The sequence below is a fragment of the Cottoperca gobio genome, chromosome 21, assembly GCF_900634415.1.
Source record: "Cottoperca gobio chromosome 21, fCotGob3.1, whole genome shotgun sequence".
NCBI classification, from domain to species: Eukaryota; Metazoa; Chordata; class Actinopteri; order Perciformes; family Bovichtidae; genus Cottoperca; species Cottoperca gobio.
The window spans coordinates 8,765,965-8,787,401 of NC_041375.1; the positions used below are offsets into that span (position 1 = coordinate 8,765,965).

Here is a 21,437-nt window from a genome sequence, read left to right on the forward strand (position 1 = left end):
TATATATATATATATATATGCTAAACATATAGCATCTGATTATCAAGCAACAAGAACAAAACACATTCTTGTTGCAATTTTTGAACAGTTGTGCAGACTGGAATATCTCAACAACTCTTGCATGGATTGGCACAAAAGGTGGCCAGTGAATGAAGCCCTCTTACTTTATCGTTCTCCTGACTTTTCTTTGGCGTCACATTTGACATTTGTGTGAATATTTCCAATTTCCATGAAATTTGAGATAGGCTAGACATGCATGCTCCACTCAGGATGTAATAACTCCTTTCCTATAGCACCATCATCAGGTAAAATGTTCATTTGTCCTGTGGTTACAACTACAATACCTGTCAAACTAATAACATTGCTGCTACCCTAGCTGTAGATTCGTATGCCCCATTTCCAATGCATGGTTTGACTCGACTCGACTCAACTCGCTTTTGGTACGAGGTCCTTTTCTGCGGATAGTACCCCATTAGTGTAGGCAGGATTCTAAGCTGGTTTGTGCAGGAAGTCCCAAGTGACAATTCTCTCTGACCAATCAATGATCTGCAATGTTTTAACTCCACCTTGTAGTATCGGTTCAGCTTGCTTGGAACCTCGACCAAGGTGGTACCAAAGAAAAAGGTACCAGGTACTGTTGTCAACTTTTGCCAATGGAAAACCAAAAAAGAGCCAATTGAGTTGAGTAGAGACGTGCTGTACCATGCGGAGGAAATTAGTCTTGTTTTAACATCCATTGGAGGTTTCTTTATTGGTCAAGGTAATGGAATCTATTGACCTCCATAAGACAAGTGAAACATGGAGACACATCAAAACATTAAAGGTGCAGAGAGAGGGTCAGATAGAGGAATGCAAGACATAAAAAAATGTATGAAAAGAATAGTGTAAGACGAGAAGAGCTAGCCAGCGGAGACTGCTCTGGGATTTTGCAATAATATGTGAGGAATGGCCAATTATTCAGTGCAAGGACACCTCATGATGATAAACCCCAGTGAGAACTAGAGAGAGGATAAAGAAAGACAGAGAGAAAGACCAGACTGCACCTCAATAATAGAAAGAAAAAGTTGGATGAAAATGTGCAGCAGCTGTACGGAGACTTTGCAGCTGTGACCTCTTTCCTCTCCCTTGTCCTGTTTCTCAGGATGATCATGAGTGTGTTGTGTAATGCATTCACAAAGTTACAGTTCGATTTCAACACGTCAGCATAAAACTTCCCTAGCTCTGCCCATATTTCTCAACTCTCCATTCACTCACATCACATTGCATCTATTTCACGCTCTACTGAATATTCATTATCTCCCGTACACTTGAACTCAGACTAAAACCTTGGACTGAGATTTCCACACTTTCGTTTCACTTTTTTTCCTCTTAAACTTTCAGATTTACAAGAAACTTTCGCTCTTTTCCTGATTTCATTCATGGACTCTCTCTGTCCTCTCACTTTCCTCTTCCCTTCTTAGGATCTTTCCAAACATCCAAAACAAAGCTGTAACTCGCCTAATCTGTTCCAGTGTCTGCAAACCTTTTGCTAAATCCCACAAGAGAAGTTTACCAGGAACATAGAAATTCTTACATTATTTCATAAAATCATACACTGTATGTGCTGTACAACGAGAAGCTTTTATATCAGTCTGCATAAGGCCAGTCACAGTGTAAGATTTATTGCAGATAAGCTCAGTCCAGTCTCATGTTTGTGCCTGTTCATGTCAAGAGTGTAACCATTAAGTTGCATACTGGAAATGATTGTCACAGTTTTCATTGTGACCATCCTGTGTGATTGACTTTTAATGGCAAATTACCACTTAAAACTATTCTGTATAACCATAGGAATGTTTGAATATGTATATGTAAAGCCACAGCGGGCAGTTAGCTTGCACAATAACAACCAGATAATGGCTTTAAACCAAGATTCCCGGCTCAATCAACATTCATCTCGGCATTGCAGTAGCAGAAGTGGTTTAGAGATAGTTACCACAGGAAAATGGTTTTACTTTGGGGGCAGCCGCGTGAGGGGGTAAAAAAAACAAAGATCTGTTGAAATTAATGATGATGAAAATGTTACTTTACCATGGTTTTTTTTGGCAATTTTTGAATGGTCAAAGTATGACATGTTCATACATGTAAGAATGGAAAAGTACAAAAAGAAGCCACCACCCAATGGAAGTATTAATTATAGTGGTTAGTTGTTTTCAGTGCATTTTAATGTAACATAACTATCTCACTACATAAGATTGATATGACTAGGATTACATTATTATTATAGCATGATGACATATTGTTTTCCTCTCCTCTGCTATGAGGCATGAAGTAAATTGTCCCTCTGCGGTAGAAATTTTACAATTACAAGTTGTCACAAGCTCAAAGTTCAAGTTCACAGAAACATAAAGTTGTCAATGCCTCTACATATAACGAGAAAGGCACTCAAAGTGTAAAATTGCGGTCAGCAGTTTATCAGATGACCTTTTCACCTCTTCACCTTTACTTGACATCGGCATCCAACAAACATGTCCATATATAGATGAGTGTATTCTGGGCGCTTAGGGGGAGAAGATGAATGGTGAGGAAGAAAGAAAGACCTCAAAGTCAGTTTAACTATCACAGGACGGTTCCTTGTATATGCAGACAGATAGACAACCACATCACATTCAAACGGTTAGTAACTGAAAACATATGTAGTGTTTCCTCACTTTTTAAGCTGAAAACATTGTAAAACGTGCTCTTCAGTCAGGGTGACCTGCATGTACAAATACTGTTACATAAAATTACTCAGAACTTTATTCTTACAGGAATACAGTTGTTGAGTCTTTGAGTTATCAATCTTCTCGACCTCTGTCTATAAAGAAGAAACCTCCAGAGTCTGTGCTACAGTATGTCTCTGCCAGCCAACAGATTTCCCATGCATGGGACAGAATGCAACAGATGAGCCCTATGGCGTATCACAATAATTTCCCCCATGACTGATCATTGTATGGAGCAAATGCTCTATAAAAGAAAGTGTTCTCTCAAATGTCACAGTAGAGCCAAATGATGCCAACACAAAATCTCTGTAACACCTCGGAAATGTGTCTACACCCCGCAGATTTCCCGACACATATAAGATAATCCACATGGCCTCAGTTGGAGAGCCTGCACTCCCCTTTTCACCACCGCTTGATAGACTTGATTTGCCAGCTGACTAACGATTAATCTGTTTTACTGCTGTAACAGTTGAGCTCATGACATCGCAGAGGAAATAATGACACCCAGTGTGCTGTTTTTCATTCTTCAGGAATGGATCGCTCTGAAAGCAAAGTGCTTTAGAACGGGACCCGCACATCAAGTGTCAACGCCGATCAAGCGGGTTGCTAGAAGACTGTGTTTTTAGTTTAATTGAAAAGTATTGAAGGGTCTGCCTCATCATTACGTGGGGCATTTATTTCAAAACGTAACTGATGCGTCTGATGCTGTTTCTTCAGAAATGAAGAAAGTCAAGGACTCATCATGCAGTGACTGTTTCAACCTCAAAATTCTACAAAAGTGACTAAAGACGAAAAGAGGGAACACAAATGAATGATTCGGCAAAATACAAGCATTGCTGTAGGTTTCCATTTACAAAGTGGTCACCCTCACCCTTACTATTCCAATTGCCAAACAACACCAAACACAAATGCCTAACTGACTTTTAAAATGGGCTGATCTAAAATCGGGGACAGATGAAGAGCACTCCTCAAGCATGTACAGGAGAAAAGAATCAACTGATTCCAACTGATAAGAAAGGACAGAGAGCCAGCGAGAGAGAGGAGAGGGGCAAGAGTGAAAAAGAAAATTGACCTCTTGACTTTTACATTACAGAAGTTGGCTTGCATCACAGAGGAATAATTTCTATAAACCTCCTGGACTTATAAACACTTTCCAGACATTGAAACTTTAGGCTACTGGAGACTTTCCAGACACTGACGCCATTGACCTAATTCTTTCAGATCACTACCCGGACTGTGTAAAACCTATAGGCCAATATACTGCAATACATCAACGTCCTGTAGCAAGGTTGTGCTGCTTGAATAACATGAACCAGTAATGGGGCGACACTATCACGTATCAATGAAGAGAAAGACCACTAGATTTTTGATGGTAGACTTGGAATTAGTGCAAAAAAGAAGTGGGAGAGACTTCTAATATAGCGAAAGAAACACCGTCTTTACATTGTCTTTCATAGTGAAATATCATTTATGGGACTCGGGGTGGTGAAGTGTGTTCTTAGAGCTGGGAAAACAGAAACATACAGCATCTGCCATGTTAAAAGGATTTAACAAAGCACCCTGTCTGGTTCTATCTACATGGTTCCGAGCACAAAACAATCAAAAACATTTATTTAAATCAACTTTCAAACACAACTTGGGCTCTTCAGACACAAGTTAGGCAGATGGTTGTAAGACTTTTGAGTAGTTTACTGTGGATTTTATTTTATGTGGATAGTTCTGCGGCCAAGGCCCTACATTTTTAATTGGGTGGGGTAATCAACATATGTTATTACCTCGGCACCATGATCAAATGATTAAAGTTGATTTTTTTTTTAATCTGACATTTGTTTGGTAAAAGTTTGTCTGCCTCACTCCTTCTACGTGCTGCGTGGGTAGTCGGTCTCTTTTGTTGGACCTCCCTCCCTCCTCCGGCTGAATCTAAGCCATGCCCAGTAAATCACTCCCACAGACAGACTGCTAACCTGCACACTGTGGCCGCAGTCTGGAGAGGAGCGGACTGATCTTGGAAGTTGCACCGCGGCGGCAGAAGATACAATTTGTACTGGAACTGACTTCTCTCCGTCCCTGCTGGTAGAATAAATTTTGCACAAGGAGCACCTGTAACAACGTTCTGCAATAGCCGAGTGGCTCGCATTAAACAGTGATGTCCGGCAGCACGATAGCCAGGGTGCTGGTTGCGCTCTGTATCGGGAGCGCGGTGAACTGCATGCCCAAAGGGACGCACAGGAGTCGGCGACAAGGGCAGCAGCATCAGTCCTCCTCCGCCTCTCAGGGTAAGTCTTTTTCCTCCGAAGTTATTGTTAGTCACATAGTGATTTCATGTAGCAGTAAATTAACCGAGGTCCACCAAAGGTCACTTTAGGGACTTCAGAGAGTCTGAGATTAAATGATGAAATTACAGTTAATTTAGATCATGTGTTTGACATGTTTAGTTGTTGAGACATAAAGCAACAGTTAAAACTACTGGCAACCCCATACATTAGCTAAGGCTTTGTGTCATTTGTTGATAAACGCCACAAAAAGCAAAATCCGTTGCTGATCATCACTGGATTAACCTCAACTCCAGCAACGTTTCTGATCTCCTCAATTTCCATCCGTGTGTGAATGCTCATGATCAAAGCTGCAGAGAGAAACAATAAATAAAAACTCTTGGCTTCAATTTCAAGTTGAGATGTTCTCTGCATGTGAAGTCATGAGATGTGAACAAAGAAAATGCCTGGTGGGGGAGAGAAAGAGTAAAGGTGGATAATTCTCCACCATTGTGCAACTGATTTATTACTCAGCCCTGCAGGCCTTTTGAAGTCAAATTAACACATCCAGGGTCAATTTCACAGGCATGGGTGGAATCTTGCCCCACAATGAAAGGTTGATGAAATGAAGGGTTTGCTTATTTTGGTATATTAAAAAAAGGTGAACAAAAAAAAATACTGGTCTATGAGTTTTGAAGTTATGGTCAGGGCCGGTATATTTTCCATTGGCTTTATTTCCACTTTGAAAAGGGACATGGTAAGCAGTGTACAGTGTTTGTGGGTGTGTGAGGGTGGAGTGTGTTTTCTTTCTCTCTTAAATTTTCCCTGCACTGTATTTTGTAGCGTATGATCAAAGGGAGGGGAGTGCTTTTTATTAGACCTCCTGCTGTCTGAAGTCTCATCAGCTGTATTTTTTAATTCTGTTCTCTTTTTTTCCCCTGTCAGATGGTTGTTTAGAGAACGGTCAGTTCTATGCTATTAATGACCAGTGGGAACGACCGTATTTGGGCAGCACTCTGGTCTGTACCTGCCATGGAGTTGCTGGCATCAAGTGTAAAAGCAAACCTGAAGGTTAGTTTCTGTGTATTGGTCTTGTTGTGTTCAGAAAATCCATCTTTTGCGTCATTTCCCACATCACTCCATCTTAGTTTCCCTCATCGTTTAAGAAAAAACACGAACGGCTCACATTTTCCACTGTTTTCTCCCTGTAGCAGAGGAAAGGTGCTACGATAAGATCAACCAGCTGTCCTACACTGTGGGAGAAACCTATGAGAGACCCAAGGACGGCATGATCTGGGACTGTACCTGTATCGGATCAGGGAGGGGCAAGATCAGCTGCACCATCGCCAGTAAGTTTGTGTTTTTGTGTGTGTGTTCCATGAGTTTCTGCTCCTACAAGGAGCTGCCATTAACCACTCTAACCCCAGACCACACATCCTAGCTCATATGTCTCTGTGTATATACTGGTCTGCCAGACTGATGCCAGTAAACTGCTTAATCTCCATATTCTCCACAGCTGATTAGCAACTGGTGCTGTGCAGCTGTTAGCAGTTAGCCGGGTGGTTAGATAATGGGAGAAATGTCTGAGTGTGTGTGTGTGTGTGTGTGTTTCTTTCTTTCTGTGCAAACACACACATGCACTCTAAAATAATCCTTTTTCATTCTGTCTATCCAGATCGCTGTCATGAGGGTGGGGCTTCATATAAGATCGGAGACACCTGGAAGAGACCCCATGAAACAGGAGGCTACATGTTGGAGTGTGTCTGTCTGGGTAACGGCAAAGGAGAGTGGACCTGCAAACCTGTCGGTGAGTCATTCAGACAGCCTCTGACTAACAGATGGCTGTATTTACCTGCTGGGAAAACCGTCTGATTATGTATTATTCATTCTCTTATGTTTATGTTTATGTTTATGTTTATGTTTATTATGTCTTATGTTACAGTTGGTTAATGAATATACTATATTTTTATAGTTATAGTTTATAGTTATTTGAGTGTTTTGTCTAAAAGGTTAGATTTCTATTTATTTTTTAATAGTGTACTGCAGCTATAAGTCTTTAAAACCTTGAAATGAGTTACCATGTTTGCACTTCCGGTTCTGTGGTGATGGCGTTGAAGTCATGTGACTACGATGTAGTTTGTTTATTGCAAAACGTGCAAGTGTCATAATCTTTTGTTTGCCACAGTTTATTTTCTGCAATAATCCAAAATCCAATGGAATATTTCCTTTGGTCGAGGAAACCAGGGCGATGCCAATTTCCATCCTCCCTGCAGCGCTCTTTAGGTTTAGTAGCTCATGAGTCTCTGTTTCCTGCAGCGGAGCGTTGCTACGACAACACGGCGGGAACATCATATGTTGTTGGTCAGACATGGGAGAAGCCGTACCAGGGATGGATGGTGGTGGACTGCACCTGTATGGGAGAGGGAAGTGGACGCATCACATGCACCTCCAGAAGTAAGAAACTATTATTTACTAGCTATTTAACTGTCACTTCCCCAATTTATGTAGATTTTCTTTTTCCTGCCACTTTAAGTAATCTGTATGGGACAGAGCAGCATCACTCTGAATGATCCAGCAGAATTAATTTGAATGGCCAGATTTGAAAAATCCATGTGATAAGACTTTCTTGTCACTTTGTTTTATAAATCTTTTAGTTTTTCTTCTATAGACACCAATATAACTCGACTTGTTCAGAAACAGACAGGTACAACTGGGTCATTAAGAGCCACACAAGCAGGAAATTAAATGAAATACCTCTGAAACGCTGTTTTTGAACACGTCACGTGTCAATACACATGTCTGCTTAATCCTCATGGAACGCCACACAAATGTACTCTCTAGCCGCACTGCCAGAGGAAAAGGCAAACAGTGTATTTTGCGATTTGTTGGAAGATTTTAACAGGCTGTGGAGTAAATGATTACCAGTTGTGTTTCCAATTAGGATCATTACTTGCAACCTTAATGATGCTGGCTGATGTAACGGATGGAAATTAATGTTATTCCCAGTTGGCTTGTTGTCACATGCAAGACTTCAGGGTGGCCTTGGAAGTTTTTCTAGTGAAGGTTATCAATAAATTATCATGCATGTGTTCAACAAGTTATCAACAAAGTTCTCAAGGCACAAACATGGAGACAGCTGGTGGCCAGGAGGAACTTCTCCCGCAGAATTACTGCAAGTTTCCCACCCTAAAGGGCAACATTGGCATCTCAGTCTCCATCTATTTTTAACTATTCCCTCTCATTCACTTTTCTCCTAGATCGATGCAATGACCAGGAAACTCTCACCTCCTACCGTATTGGAGATACCTGGACCAAGACAGACGCCAGAGGCCACGTGCTCCAGTGTCTGTGCACAGGGAACGGCCGAGGGGAGTGGAAGTGTGAGCGACATGCGTCGCTTCACACCACTGGCCTAGGTGAGAAATGATAATATCCCTGTCTCTCCCTGTCTTTCTTTTCTTTTTTTTTCTGCTCTCTGTGTGGAGAGAATAATGTATACCAGAGACAGATGCTGTCAGGAGGGAGAGATAAGAAGTGCCAAGTAGTCCAAGTGTTGAAGTGAGAAAGACGTGTCTTGTAGCTCATGACCATGACCTCATGAGAAAGAGAGACGGTGAACGGGAAAATGAAACAGGACAAAGTTAGTGGGAGAAAAGAGCATGAAGCGGTTTGAAGTGATTATTGGGTGTGAGGTGGAAACATATGCTCATTCTGACTCGGGACAGTAAAAACCTCCAATAAAAATGTTATTGTTGTTTTTTTTGTAAATGGCACATAATCATTGATAACGCGTCGTGCAGTCCTCTTTCAGTCGAAATGAAAGCTATATATGTATGTCATTGTAGGACGTTATACAGTACAACACACACATGTTGTTTCAGCTGAAGTCATCTTTAGTCCAGTGCCCGTTGCATGTTTATTTTTTATGTTTTAGCCACATCATCACTTTGAATGATAAAACAGGCAAAAGCATTGTTTTCTCATGCACTGGTCAATTTTGAGAGTTTGGGCTATTTCGCTAATATTTTAATATTGCTGCCCCTGACCCGGATCCAATGTTGCTTTCCAGGCACTGGCTCTCGTGTGATCACTAACATCCAGCCTGCTGTATACCAGCCTGCCACCGTACCTGAACTTCCCCAGGAGGGACCCTGTCGGGCAGATGCAGGACTTTCATACTTCATCGGCCAGCGTTGGATGAAGAACCAGGGAACCAAGCAGATGATCTGTACCTGTCTTGGCAATGGAGTCAGCTGTGAACAGTGGGGTAAGAGAGTTCCTTTTGTCTTTACAAATGCACAGCATTTATCAACAGCAGCCATTATATTATAGTAATTTGGGCAACTCGAATGCTACAAGGTCACCTGTGGAGTTGGATGAACATGTGATGCAACTGAGGTGATGAGCTCATTATGTTGACATATGTATAGTCACATTTACTGTATTCATGTGTGTTCCTGTCTTCACACAGATGGACCAGCTCCAGTGTACGGTGGCAACTCCGGAGGACAGCCTTGTGTGTTTCCCTTTGTCTACAAGGGCAATACCTACCACTCTTGTATCTCTGATGGACACAGTGATGGACAGCTGTGGTGTTCCATCTCCTCTGACTATGAGACAGACCAGAAATATTCTTTCTGTACAGAAAAGAATGGTGAGCAGATGTGTTGAATATTATTAAAGTCAGGAATTGGAACCTTGTTTTGGAAGAGTGCTGGAAAATGTACTAATTAATGCTACTTCTATGACTCTCGACTGTTATCAGGTTAATATGCACTAAATGTAATAGTGGACTGTATCATGTTATCATTTTGACATTTGAAGAAAGTCGACTATTTTTTAGCTGTTCAGAAAGACCAACATTGGTGAGTCTTTCTCTAAAAAAAGTATTGAGCTAATTTCAGATAAGCTAAAGAAAAGTTGCATGTAAATAATAGTTTATAAGGGAGATTCAACTACTCTCCACTGTTGACCAGCTGTCTGTTAAACACATGTCATACCTTATTTTAAGAATAACTCCTTAAAACCTTTGAATCGAGATATTGTCAGGGCTGTGAAGTAGCTTGCCCTGTCAGTCTGTGATGCTATTGTTAGCTCAAACAGCTAAGTGCAGAGTTTTCAACAGTATCGAGGGTTGTCCGGGAGGTATCAACATGTTTTGTTATGCTGTAAGATTATTATTTAAAATTACTCAGTAAAGTATTTGACTATTGTAGTATCAATGTCAGCTAAATTAAAATAAAATAAAAGTTTACTTAAACAAAAAATCCTGCCAGTGGTAAACAAGCAACAGCATCATATTTGAAGTTTGTGATTAAGAGTTAAGAGTTGTATTGTGGTTTGGATAATGATAACTCATGGTAAAACTAATTCATATATGGTTGTGTTTTTCTTTTAACAGTAATGGTGGCAACACGGGGCGGTAATTCTAACGGTGCTCTGTGCCAGTTCCCCTACCTCTATAATGGCCGAAACTACACGGACTGCTCTGCAGATGGACGTAGAGACGGCATGAAGTGGTGTGGCACCACAACAGACTATGATGCAGAACAGCGTTTTGGGTTCTGTCCTATGGCTGGTAAGCCTTTGTGTGCGTGTGATGGAGACAGAGAGACTCCAAAGTTGGGGTGGAGGTGTTGGTGTTGTGTGGTACTGAAAGCAGAATTAGACCACACTATTCTAAATAAATCTTTAAAATGTCATTTAAATGTCTATTTAAAAAAAGAAGGAACTTTTGAAACTCTTTTTTACACTCTTCACATCAGTAAAGTGTGTTAGTCATGGGGGCTACTAATGCAATTAGCATGGGTAATTGCAAGGTCCCTCCCGGTCTTAAGTAAAATGCATCGCCACCCAGTCTTAATTAACATGTTAACGTTGTTAACGTTGTTAACATTATCAGAGTGATGTTAAAAAGAGTCAGTGCTGCTTGCCCAAACAAAATCTAATTTACAATTCTTGCACCTTTTTTTTATTTACAGCGTAGCCAAACTCACATTGAAGTCGCTGCCTTGTAAGAAATATGTTGTTGTGGTGTTTAGGTGTCAATTAGGTTTCCATGGGTAACAAAAGAGGCTGAAGCCTGTGAAACACTAGGGGGTCAATGACACTGCACTAACGTCTGTGAAGGAATAATGAAATGGTAATGACGATACCAGCATGTCGTTAAACAAAGAGTTAAAACTATGAAAACCTAAAGGACTTATTTAGATCTCAGGCAAATGCATGTTGATGTCTAAATAAGATGCCTAGTAGTCTAAAACAGCCAGTTCAAACAAGCACAGCTGTGTGGTCACAAGACAAGTGAGTCTTTGGTATTGCTGTAAATGTTGCTATTGTCTGTCTAATGCCTTCAAACTAAATTGTAGAGGAACACTGAGGTTTATCTCAGGCATTGTTCGAATAAAGTGTACAGTCAGATGTGGTGACTGTAAAAATATCAACAAATAGGAAGGAAGGGTAGCTCTGATTTTAAACAACAAAATCCTTCTTATAGCTGTCTACATCAAAGTAGACTTTGGTAGACTTCAGTAGGCAGATAGAAGATTGAATAGTCTGTTTGGCAGCAGTCTGTACAATGTGGATGGCACACAGTGGAAACTTGTACTAGACTTATCTGAGATAAAGTAGTCTTTGAATTCTAAGAAAATTATTTATTTTATCTCGTAAGAACTTATCTCTTGTAGTTTTTGCAGTGTGGCAAGACAGATGGGCGAGCCTTTACAAACTTGTTTATCTGTGAAGTTAAAGGATTCTGCTTTATCAGAAGTTTAGAGTTGACGCATGTGCATATGGACAGCCTATAGAATAGCAATCCTTGTGCTTTTTTTATGATGAACTTAATATGTGCATAACAAGTGATTATATAATGGATTGTACTAATTTTTACGTTTTTCCTTTTTATATGCCTACTTCAGTCCTGGGACCCACCTTTGGGCCGACACCCTGTCGTTAACAACACTCTGTCAGGATTTAAAGAAAAATGCGTTCATGCCCTTTAGCTAGTCTCGGAGCGCCTTGTCTGTGTTAAACTCAGTCCAGCAATCAGAGCAGCAGGGAGTCTTTGATATTGACATTAATGACTTCACAGGGATTGTCAAAACAAACATGGTACTTGAGATGTTAATGGCGGTGGTTAAAGAACAGTAATAGTCCGGAGCCCCTTCTCCTCCACCTGTGGCATTCCTCTGGGAAGATGCTCGATAGGCTAATCTGGTGTCTGCCATGTGTTCTTTATGGGATGGGAGGGCAACGGTCTCCACCTCTGCTATGTCAACTACACCATTTACATTAATCCACTGTTTTCTCTCTACCTCAATAACACTATTAATGATTACTAGGGCTGTCCAATTAAAGAAAAAATAACGCGTTAAAATATTTTACGCAGATTAATCGCGCTCCTAGATGCCCCTGACTTTTGCTCCGACAGCACGGAGCACGGAGCTCTGACATAATTACTTCGATAGCAGTCCTTCTTTAAAATAGTATTTTGAAAATAATTAAAATTTCAGCCCAATATGTCGCCACCAGATCTTTGTTTCTTCCTCTGACTCTCAGAGGAAACTGTTGTATCTCCCTGGGTTGTTGGCTGCAATGACCAATAAGCCAGTTCATTTTTAAATGCCTAATATGTGATACATGTGAAGCGAAAGGTTTTATCTTTACTAACACTCTAAAATCATAGAGATTACATGTAGTTTAACAACACTTACTGTGATCATTCAAATGCCTAAATTGGCTTGAGACCCAGGTTGGCCACTGCATATCGTAAACCTCCGCCCAGGTACTTTACTATTCTATACCATATCTTAAACATCTCCAGCCCCTGTATTTCTGCCCTAAGGCACAGCCTCGGTGCATAGCCACCAAACCAAGTCCAAAGGATCTTAACTCCCAGGAACCACATGGTCTGGCTCTAGTCCTCATTCTGCCTGGCATAGAAAAATCTGGGCCAGGCTCCAAGACAACAGATCTAACATTTATCTCCACTGCCACCTCCCTACCCTATATGGAGAGTTCAGCCGATATGTACGTGGGCATGCATGCCTATCAGCTATGTCTGCCCCACTTGCTCTACAGCACTAGCGTTTATGGTTTAAACAAGAGGGCTTCCTTGTAAGCTCTGCTTCTGCATTCCTTTGTGAAATTTGGATACAGTTCAACAGTCACACAAGGGGTTAGAATCTGCACTAAAATAACCTGTAATGTGAAGAACAAATGCCACAAACATTAATAAATAAATCTGTTTTTTACACCAGGCTTGTCGTCCTATGGTGCCAAATAAGCAGAAGCACTTTGCTTTTTCACGCACAGATGCAGGTCTCTGCCTGTCCCACTCACCTTCACAAGCTTTCTATCTTTCGTGATTAAAAATGACTCAATCTTTTTAATTACTGGAACATATGGGGAACACACACAGCCATTCATACACACAAGGACACGAGACAGCTGTTTCTGGCTTTCAATACAAGAAAGTCTTTTCTATGGAGACAGGTGTTCTGTATGCACTGCACATGTTACTACTGTGTTCATATGTGTTTGGATGCATGTCTGTGCATGATTTTATGTGGTGTAGTTTGGTTTGTGTTTTCAGCCAAAGCTGTGTATGAGTTTATCCCGTTTTTAACCCAAAACTCCAAACTTGAGCCGGAGTGAATCAAGATCACAACATATTAGTATTCGCTTTGGTAACAGTTTCTTTCATCCTGTGTGTTCTAGCCCATGAAGAAGTGTGTACGACTAATGAAGGGGTGATGTACCGTGTGGGAGACCAGTGGGACAAACGGCACGAAGTTCTGGGTCACATGATGCGTTGTACCTGTGTTGGCAATGGCAGAGGAGAATGGAGTTGTGTTGCTTACTCCCAGCTTAAAGGTGAGCGACAGAATATGTTACATAGACGAAGAAAAGGTGGTTGTGTGTGTGTGTGTGTGTGTGTGTGTGTGTGTGTGCGCGTGTGTGTGTGGTAATAATTAGGAAGGGATATTATTATAATACGCTAAGTGAAGAGGTGAAAGGTCACAGATGATATAATCACTCACCTGCCAAAAGGTTAAAAGTAAGGCTGAACACCTGCACTTTATGGGGCTTCAGCTGCACCTGCATCACACCTCCCCCTCACCCACAGACACGCACACACTGTTCATAAGAGCAGATGTGCAGTGAGATACTTAGAAAAGAAGCTTGATAGTGCATTTTCTCCTCCGTGTCATTGCATGTTTTTATATATCTGTGTTTGTTTGTGTGTTGCAGACCAGTGTATTGTAGATGGTCTGACCTTTGAGGTGAACCAAACCTTCACTAAACAACATGAGGAGGGCTACACCATGAACTGCTCCTGCTTTGGACAGGGACGGGGCCGCTGGAAGTGTGATGCCATTGGTAAGTTTACCATGTTTAGACCTTATAGGCTGCACCATTTTGTCTGTGTTCCTTCAGTCTGAACTAACTCGCAAACATTCATTTGATTTAATGGTCCAAATTCAGTTTTTTAATTTGATCATTTGTTTGCGTAATTTTCATGATGTGCGCCATTTTAATTTGCAGTGCTTGTTGAGATTGTTAAAGGTTCACGACAACTGCAGGATTGTAAAGAATGATGTTTGACGGGAGCAGCATTAGTGCCCGAACCTTTTGTCACTGGTCCCGGTTGCATTACCTGGTTTTATGCGACTCTGCCCTCAGATCAGTGCCAGGAGCCGGAGACGAGAGCTTTCTATAAGATCGGAGAGTCTTGGGATAAAGTCATCCAAGGAATCATGTACAAGTGCTACTGCTATGGCAACGGCATTGGAGAGCTCAGCTGCGAGCCCCAGCAGTCCTACCCCGGTAAGATGTTAACTATACGTTAGGGTTCGGCAATGTAGTGATACTGTATATAATGTAAGACAATATACATTTGGCAAAATTCAGAGACTTTGCTATTCTATGGAAGCTTTGATATCTGGCTGTAAAAATCTTTGCTTGGCAATGTTAAAAACACAACCTACATGTGGAGTTTCCATCCCGCTCAGAAAAATGAGTGCGTTATCCTTTATCATATTAGATGTGTTGACAGAGGAGGGTCGCATACAATGACGAGAAGTCACTGTATCTCCACACTAGTAAGCAAAATAGTTTTTGGCCTTCTGGCCTTTTATTTTATGGATTGGTAGAACAACTTCCTGTCTGGTTATCTTATTCAAAAATGTTATGAAATGTATACATTTTCTGAATAAGATAACCAGACAGGAAGTAATACTGATGGTAAAATGTGCTAAGTTTACAAATTGTACTGCATCTCCTGCAGTGAGAAGTATTTGTTTAAGTCACCTCCAAAATGAGGCCCTTGACTTTGATGTGAAACAGACAGGGATGGGAGGGGGTGTGATTTCCTCTTTTTACAGATACACCCCTCTACTCTGAGCCTTTGTTCTTGCAAGCATGTGGTACATCCCCTGTGCTGTTGCCACAGCTGTACAAAGCACCACAGTGCATGTGTGTGTATACAACTCCCCTTACCACGTGCACACCTTTTTAAAGCCCGTGTAACAACAGTTGTCAATTTTGTAGATGTTAGTGATCAATTTAAATTGAACCTCATGTCTTAGAGTTTAAACTCTTACCCAACATCATTTAGAATAAAGCCATGCTTCATTATGCAGCCTTGATGGTTAAGTTACTTCATTCCTGCTGACCAAACTTGGCTGGATGGCATCTCCGCACACAAGCTTTTTTTATAAGCAAATTTTTCTCACAGTTTTGTCTTGACTTGAAGTTTCCTCCTGAGTAGGTCTGGATCCTTTCACAGGCTCTGTTGTTTACTTGTTAGTGATTAAGTGACCACGCTCTACCCCTTCTCCTCAACATGCAATGTTGTTCCCATTCCTTTCCCATTTCCCCTAATTCTTCATTAAATAGTGATATAGATGTACAGTATGAGATATATAAATAATATAATATAATATATATATATATATATATAATATATATATATATATATATATATATATATATATATATATATATATATATATATATATATATATATATATATATATATATATATATATATTTGCTATTACATGTATGCTTGTGGAAACAGAACTTGAGTTTTGAAAGCCTTACGTAAAGGAACATTTGAACTTGTTTGCTCTGTCTCTGAAGCAGGTTGACGGGAGATATAAAAAGTAGCGCACTATTTCTCCGTAAGTAGCTATAATAGCAACCAGCTGTGAACTTGCTCCATGTGTGAGCGCCTGGGCAGAATACAGCATGCTAAGATTTAAGAGCAGCAAGAGGCAAACCCAGACTCTAAGTCAGTTGGCTTACCGGGTAAAACACCATAAAAGGTAAAAATGGAAAACCCGAGTGAAAGATTTTTTTAAAGGGTTTTCACAAGTCTCAGATTTAGCACTACACTGATAACATCTGATAAGTTGTTTTCTTTTCCACCGTCTGCGTTTATCTCTCCTTGTCTGCAGTGCCATTTAATCTTTAATCTTTTCTTATTGTTAGGATTACTCTCCACATCACGACCCTTTACTGTGGTCCTTATCACCACCTTGCGGTGCTTCTCTCTGTATCAGGAATCAGTGTTGTGTCTGTTTGCAAAGTAAAGGGGGATGTGTGCATGTATGTGTGTGTGTGTGTGCTACACAGATGTGTGTATGTAATGCTGGGAGCTTGTGAGTGTGTACATGCAGCATATCCACTGCAAGCGTGCATCCGTTTTCATTTGCGTCCCACATCTGATTCTATGTAACCCTTACCCTCGCCAGTGGCCTGTGGGTCTGTAATAGGCAGTAATTGGTCCCAGATTGTTTTTGAGGTTTGTATATCTGCTTGCAACTTCTGGTTAACCGAGCCACTTGCTCAGAAACTTTGATTACAGGTCTGCTTTTTAGAAAAGTGGTTAGAAAACCTCAGTTCTTTATAGATGCTACCAGTTTCTCTCAGCACTGCTTATGTCAGGAGTCTGCTTGCCACATGACTTCTGTTTACATTAAACATGACTTGATACCCTTTGTTCATTTCCGAAACCAGTTAAAATACTTGAATTAATGAGCTGCTGCTGATGTAACTTCTCCTTCTCAGCTATGCCTTATTATAATCGACTTATTCCGTGCATTTTCTGGTCAATTGATATACTTTATTCTGGACCGCTAACCTTTTGCAGTACAGAACACAAGTCAGATGTAGTCATGACACAATACACATGTTTGAGCTCCTGTCAGCTACAAAACTTATCACCGCAAGTTTTCAAGGAAATGCACTAGCATATGTACGTGCATAGACGTGGGAGAGGTGTTAAATAGAAAAGGTTTGGCAGCTTATACCGAGACTCAAGGAGTTCAGTTAAGAATTGCGTTTCTAGAACTGAAAAGGTTTATACAGCACTATAAACTCCTTCATCTTGTGTTATCAGCTTGGCTGTATGGTTTTCACAAGGTGTTTTCTCACACTTAATTATTGCTTCCAACACATTTTGTTGTCTCAGCATACTTTTCTTCTTGGTTGCTTGTTGTTTGTAGAATGTAATGTAGAACTTGATGCTGAAACAAGAACAGTAATATAGGGAGCAGGTTTCACTTTGCACTAAGTGTCTTCTAAATGCTGCTGTACTACAAATAAAAACTATTATTTAAACAACCTATTCCTCAAGTAAAAGTCTGTCCGAGAGAATAGGGAAGTGCAGAAGGTAAAAGAGAAGAGAAAGGCTGTTGAAATCTGGGCTGGAATCTCACAGGGACGTGCTAGTTTCCCCTCACTCTTTCTGTGCAGGAAAATACTGCAGCACACTCACTGATACTCACTGTTAAGCCGGGTGATCTAAAACTGCAAGTTTTTGTAAATGTTAGATTGTGGAAGAGCCAGTATCTCACCATGTTAGATTGTGCGTCTGCTTGCCAGAGTTAAGCCTCCTCCTATCTATTTAATCTCTGCGTAATATCCCATTATGATGATATCTTTACTCTACAATAAGTGCTCACCTCCTCTGTCTTTCTCTCTCCTCAGGTGGTACTCGTCCTGTCCAGGTGATCATAACTGAATCTGGAAACCAACCCAACTCTCACCCTATTCAATGGAACGCCCCACAGTCTGCTCACATCACCCAGTACGTCCTCAAATGGAAAGTGGTGAGTTAGCAAAGAAATGTTACTTCCTCTTGTTCCTCTCTCCACTAGTTCTGTACGATCGGCTTTAAAATATCCTCCCATCTCTATTTCTTCTAACGTGCTTCATTTTGCAGAAAAACACACTCAACCCATGGAGAGAGGTGCTGATCCCTGGCCATCTGAACTCCTACACCATCTCTGGTCTGAAGCCGGGCATCACCTACGAGGGTCAGCTAATCAGCGTGTTGCGGTTTGGACGCCAAGAGGTCACGCGCTTTGACTTCACCACCAATTATGGATCCCGTGAGTTGAGGGAGTTGACATATCTCGGTGCTGGCTTAGTTGCCGCATTACTGTTTAACCAACATTATTGACAATTTATTTACCTAGTTTTTACACTCATCCAGTTCCTGGTTTTCAAAATGAATAAAAAAGATGACATTGAAGACTGGGCCCTGGAAATGTGCTTGCAGCATCATGAAATAGCAATCTTTCTTCTGTTTGGCTCCTTACATTTAATTCACTGAGATTTTAAAATGTTTTTCCCAGAGTTTCCTGAGCAGTGTTGCCAGTTCTGATCTCTCTTATTTTCCATCTTATGCCTTTTTGTGTTTCTCGTGTAGTGGCAACATCACAAGGCGAGACCACCCAACTTCCGCCTGTGGTTGGCATCTCGGAGTCAGTGACCGAAATTACCTCCAGCAGCTTTGTCGTCTCCTGGGTTTCCGCCTCCGACACGGTTTCTGGTTTTCGAGTAGAGTATGAGCTCAGTGAGCAGGGACAGACAACTGGACAACCCCTGGTGCTAGGTAAGTGCAGATGTACACAAACACATTGTGCATTGTATTTTGGCCTGATTTCAAAATAATGGAAATTTCACCAAGGCAGTATGCTCTAAATTAGTCAGAGATCAAAAGGTGTCTTTAAAATATATCAATGTATGAAAGCCTGTGTGTTAACACAACCTATTTGTTCCTGTCAGACCTGCCGCACACAGCTACCTCAGTGAACATTAATGAGCTTCTACCTGGGAGGAAGTACAATGTTAACGTCTATGAGGTCACAGATAGCGGAGACGACAACCTCATTCTTGCTACTACACAAACCACTGGTAAGTAGGCACCTACACGCACTTTCTCCCAGTTTTATATTCCCATCTCTCTTCTCTGATGTTCTTTCCCATTCTCCCAAAAATAACAGCTGCTAGACTGAAATGTTGTTTTGAATCCCAGACCTGCAAGCAGCCTAATGAACATGTGGCAGGGACTATAAATGAAGTGATCCCGTAAAAAAAGCAGTGGTTGTAATTTCCCTTCTCGCACTTAAACCCCATTTGTTCCACAGCACCTGATGCTCCTATTGAGCATGAAGTGGATGAGGTGGGAGAAACTTCCATGGTGATCAGCTGGGACAAACCACTGGCTCCCATCACTGGTACGCTATATGATGAACCCCTGCATGTTCATCCGTGACAGTCTCCACGCACAATTTACCGTATGTTCTTTTCCGCCGTGCAGGCTATCGTGTCGTCTACACGCCATCAGTAGAAGGTGAAAGCACGGAGCTGACTCTCCCTGACACGGCAACATCTGTGACTCTCAGTGACCTTCGACCCGGGAAGTTGTACAACATCAGTATCTACGCTGTGGAAGACAGCCTGGAGAGCGAGCCTATCTTTGTACAGGTCAACACCGCTGGAGATCCACTGCCAGGTAAAAAACTGAGATGTGTAAAACTGTTGTTATTTTGAAAGTTTGACCTAATTTAGAGTAAGGATGCTTTTTCTGCGTGTGGGTTTTTTTCATGTGTATTTTCAGGTTTCTTAATGTTTTTCTTTTAATCTCTATCTTTGAAGGTATACTGATATAAAGAGCCACTTTATACCAGTATACCTACAAAGTGTTATGGGCTAATATTTACCAAAACAATTGTTTTGGTTTTATATTGACCAATATAGACCAAAGATGTATAGATTAATATGCTGTTGGGAATTCTGTACATTGTTAATGATAGAACCAGGAGTTGGTGTCCAGTGACCAACAATCTCCCTATTAGGTGATTTTGATCCTTAAATATCAGCATTTGATCCTGCGTGCCCCCCTGCTCTGCTATATCTTCATATGAATTTGACTTATTACACTTGGCACTCTGAATCAACCTGCAAGTCATCCTGTGGCCAAGTCACTGATCTATGTAGAAGTTTCCAATTCTTAATACTAAAATATTCCAATGGAAAGTGAAGTCATTGAGTTCACAGCTGTTACTCTTATTCTGCTTGAGTTATGTAAAATGCTTTAGTCTGCCAGGTCAAATCTGCTGTTGGGCCAGTTGAGCAGATGCCGGAAAAGTGTGTGTACAAACAAACACGCGCACGCACAACTGTGGATGGATTAAAAATGCATGACCTAATTGAGAATGTGTGCTGCCATCTTCGGACAAACCCTTCTCTGTAGATGTACACTATGTCAAATGTGTACACATTAGTTGGCTGAGCTGCACACGTCACTGGCTTGGGTGCAGAGTCGGTGCCTAACTTCAAACATTATCATATGATGGTTATAATTTCTATTATTTATCAACTGTTAAACTCTGAGCATCTTCTAGCTTCCAGGTCAGCTGCATCTGATTTAGATGTGTGTTTTTAAATTGTGTTTTTTAAATCTAAAGGTCATGGAATTGAATTGAATGTTCACATACCTCACCTTGTTTAGCAGATACTATTTCCAATATGTGTTCTCTATTTTATTGTGTGTTTAAGAGAGTAAGAGGCATTCACTTTTCTGTGACGTAGTAAGGCACTGAAACACTGTGAGGAGTTCTTCCATCTAAATAGACGTTAAAGAATTAAAATCTTAACGCTACATTTCTTTTTTCCTATCCACAGAAGAAATTATTTCTCCTACAGACCTGCAGTTCTATGAGGTGTCGGATAAAAAAATTGTTCTGACCTGGTCCGGCCCAACCGGCGAAGTCTCAGGTTACCGGGTCACCGCCGTCCCCGTCGATGAATCTGGTTCTCCACAGAGGGAGATGACTCTGCCTGTCAGTCAAAACGCCTACATTGAAGTGTCACACCTCCAGCCTGGAACACTGTACCGCTTCAGTGTCTACACCATTCACAATGGAGAGGAGAGTTTACCACTTATTGGGGAGCAAACCACTAGTGAGTATGACTCATGCACTCAGGTCTTAATGGAAATGACTAAACACACAAAAATCCATCCCTGCAAGTTGATTTTCATACCTCAGTGAAATTAATTGAAAGTACTGCGTTTGTGGAAGGTTGGAAAGCAATCTAGAAATGTCTGTAATGTATATTACGTACGGAAGCCCTGAGAGGCAAGAGAGGA

The 21,437-nt window shown here is 41.0% G+C and overlaps 1 protein-coding gene across 1 annotated transcript in view; it reads left to right on the forward strand.

Moving 5' to 3' along the window:
- The first annotated feature begins 4,711 nt into the window (after positions 1-4,711).
- The window catches only part of fn1a (fibronectin 1a), a 32,187-nt gene continuing 15,461 nt past the window's right edge, over positions 4,712-21,437 (forward strand). Inside the window, exons 1-19 of the mRNA XM_029458690.1 lie at positions 4,712-5,014; positions 5,936-6,061; positions 6,202-6,339; positions 6,666-6,797; positions 7,307-7,444; positions 8,248-8,406; positions 9,060-9,257; positions 9,462-9,644; positions 10,392-10,568; positions 13,709-13,864; positions 14,243-14,371; positions 14,675-14,818; positions 17,987-18,108; positions 18,222-18,390; positions 18,711-18,896; positions 19,070-19,198; positions 19,432-19,521; positions 19,605-19,799; positions 20,972-21,250. Of these exons, the coding sequence (XP_029314550.1) occupies positions 4,885-5,014; positions 5,936-6,061; positions 6,202-6,339; positions 6,666-6,797; positions 7,307-7,444; positions 8,248-8,406; positions 9,060-9,257; positions 9,462-9,644; positions 10,392-10,568; positions 13,709-13,864; positions 14,243-14,371; positions 14,675-14,818; positions 17,987-18,108; positions 18,222-18,390; positions 18,711-18,896; positions 19,070-19,198; positions 19,432-19,521; positions 19,605-19,799; positions 20,972-21,250 (2,980 nt within the window). The 5' untranslated portion in view covers positions 4,712-4,884. The remainder of the gene's footprint in view (positions 5,015-5,935; positions 6,062-6,201; positions 6,340-6,665; positions 6,798-7,306; positions 7,445-8,247; positions 8,407-9,059; positions 9,258-9,461; positions 9,645-10,391; positions 10,569-13,708; positions 13,865-14,242; positions 14,372-14,674; positions 14,819-17,986; positions 18,109-18,221; positions 18,391-18,710; positions 18,897-19,069; positions 19,199-19,431; positions 19,522-19,604; positions 19,800-20,971; positions 21,251-21,437) is intronic.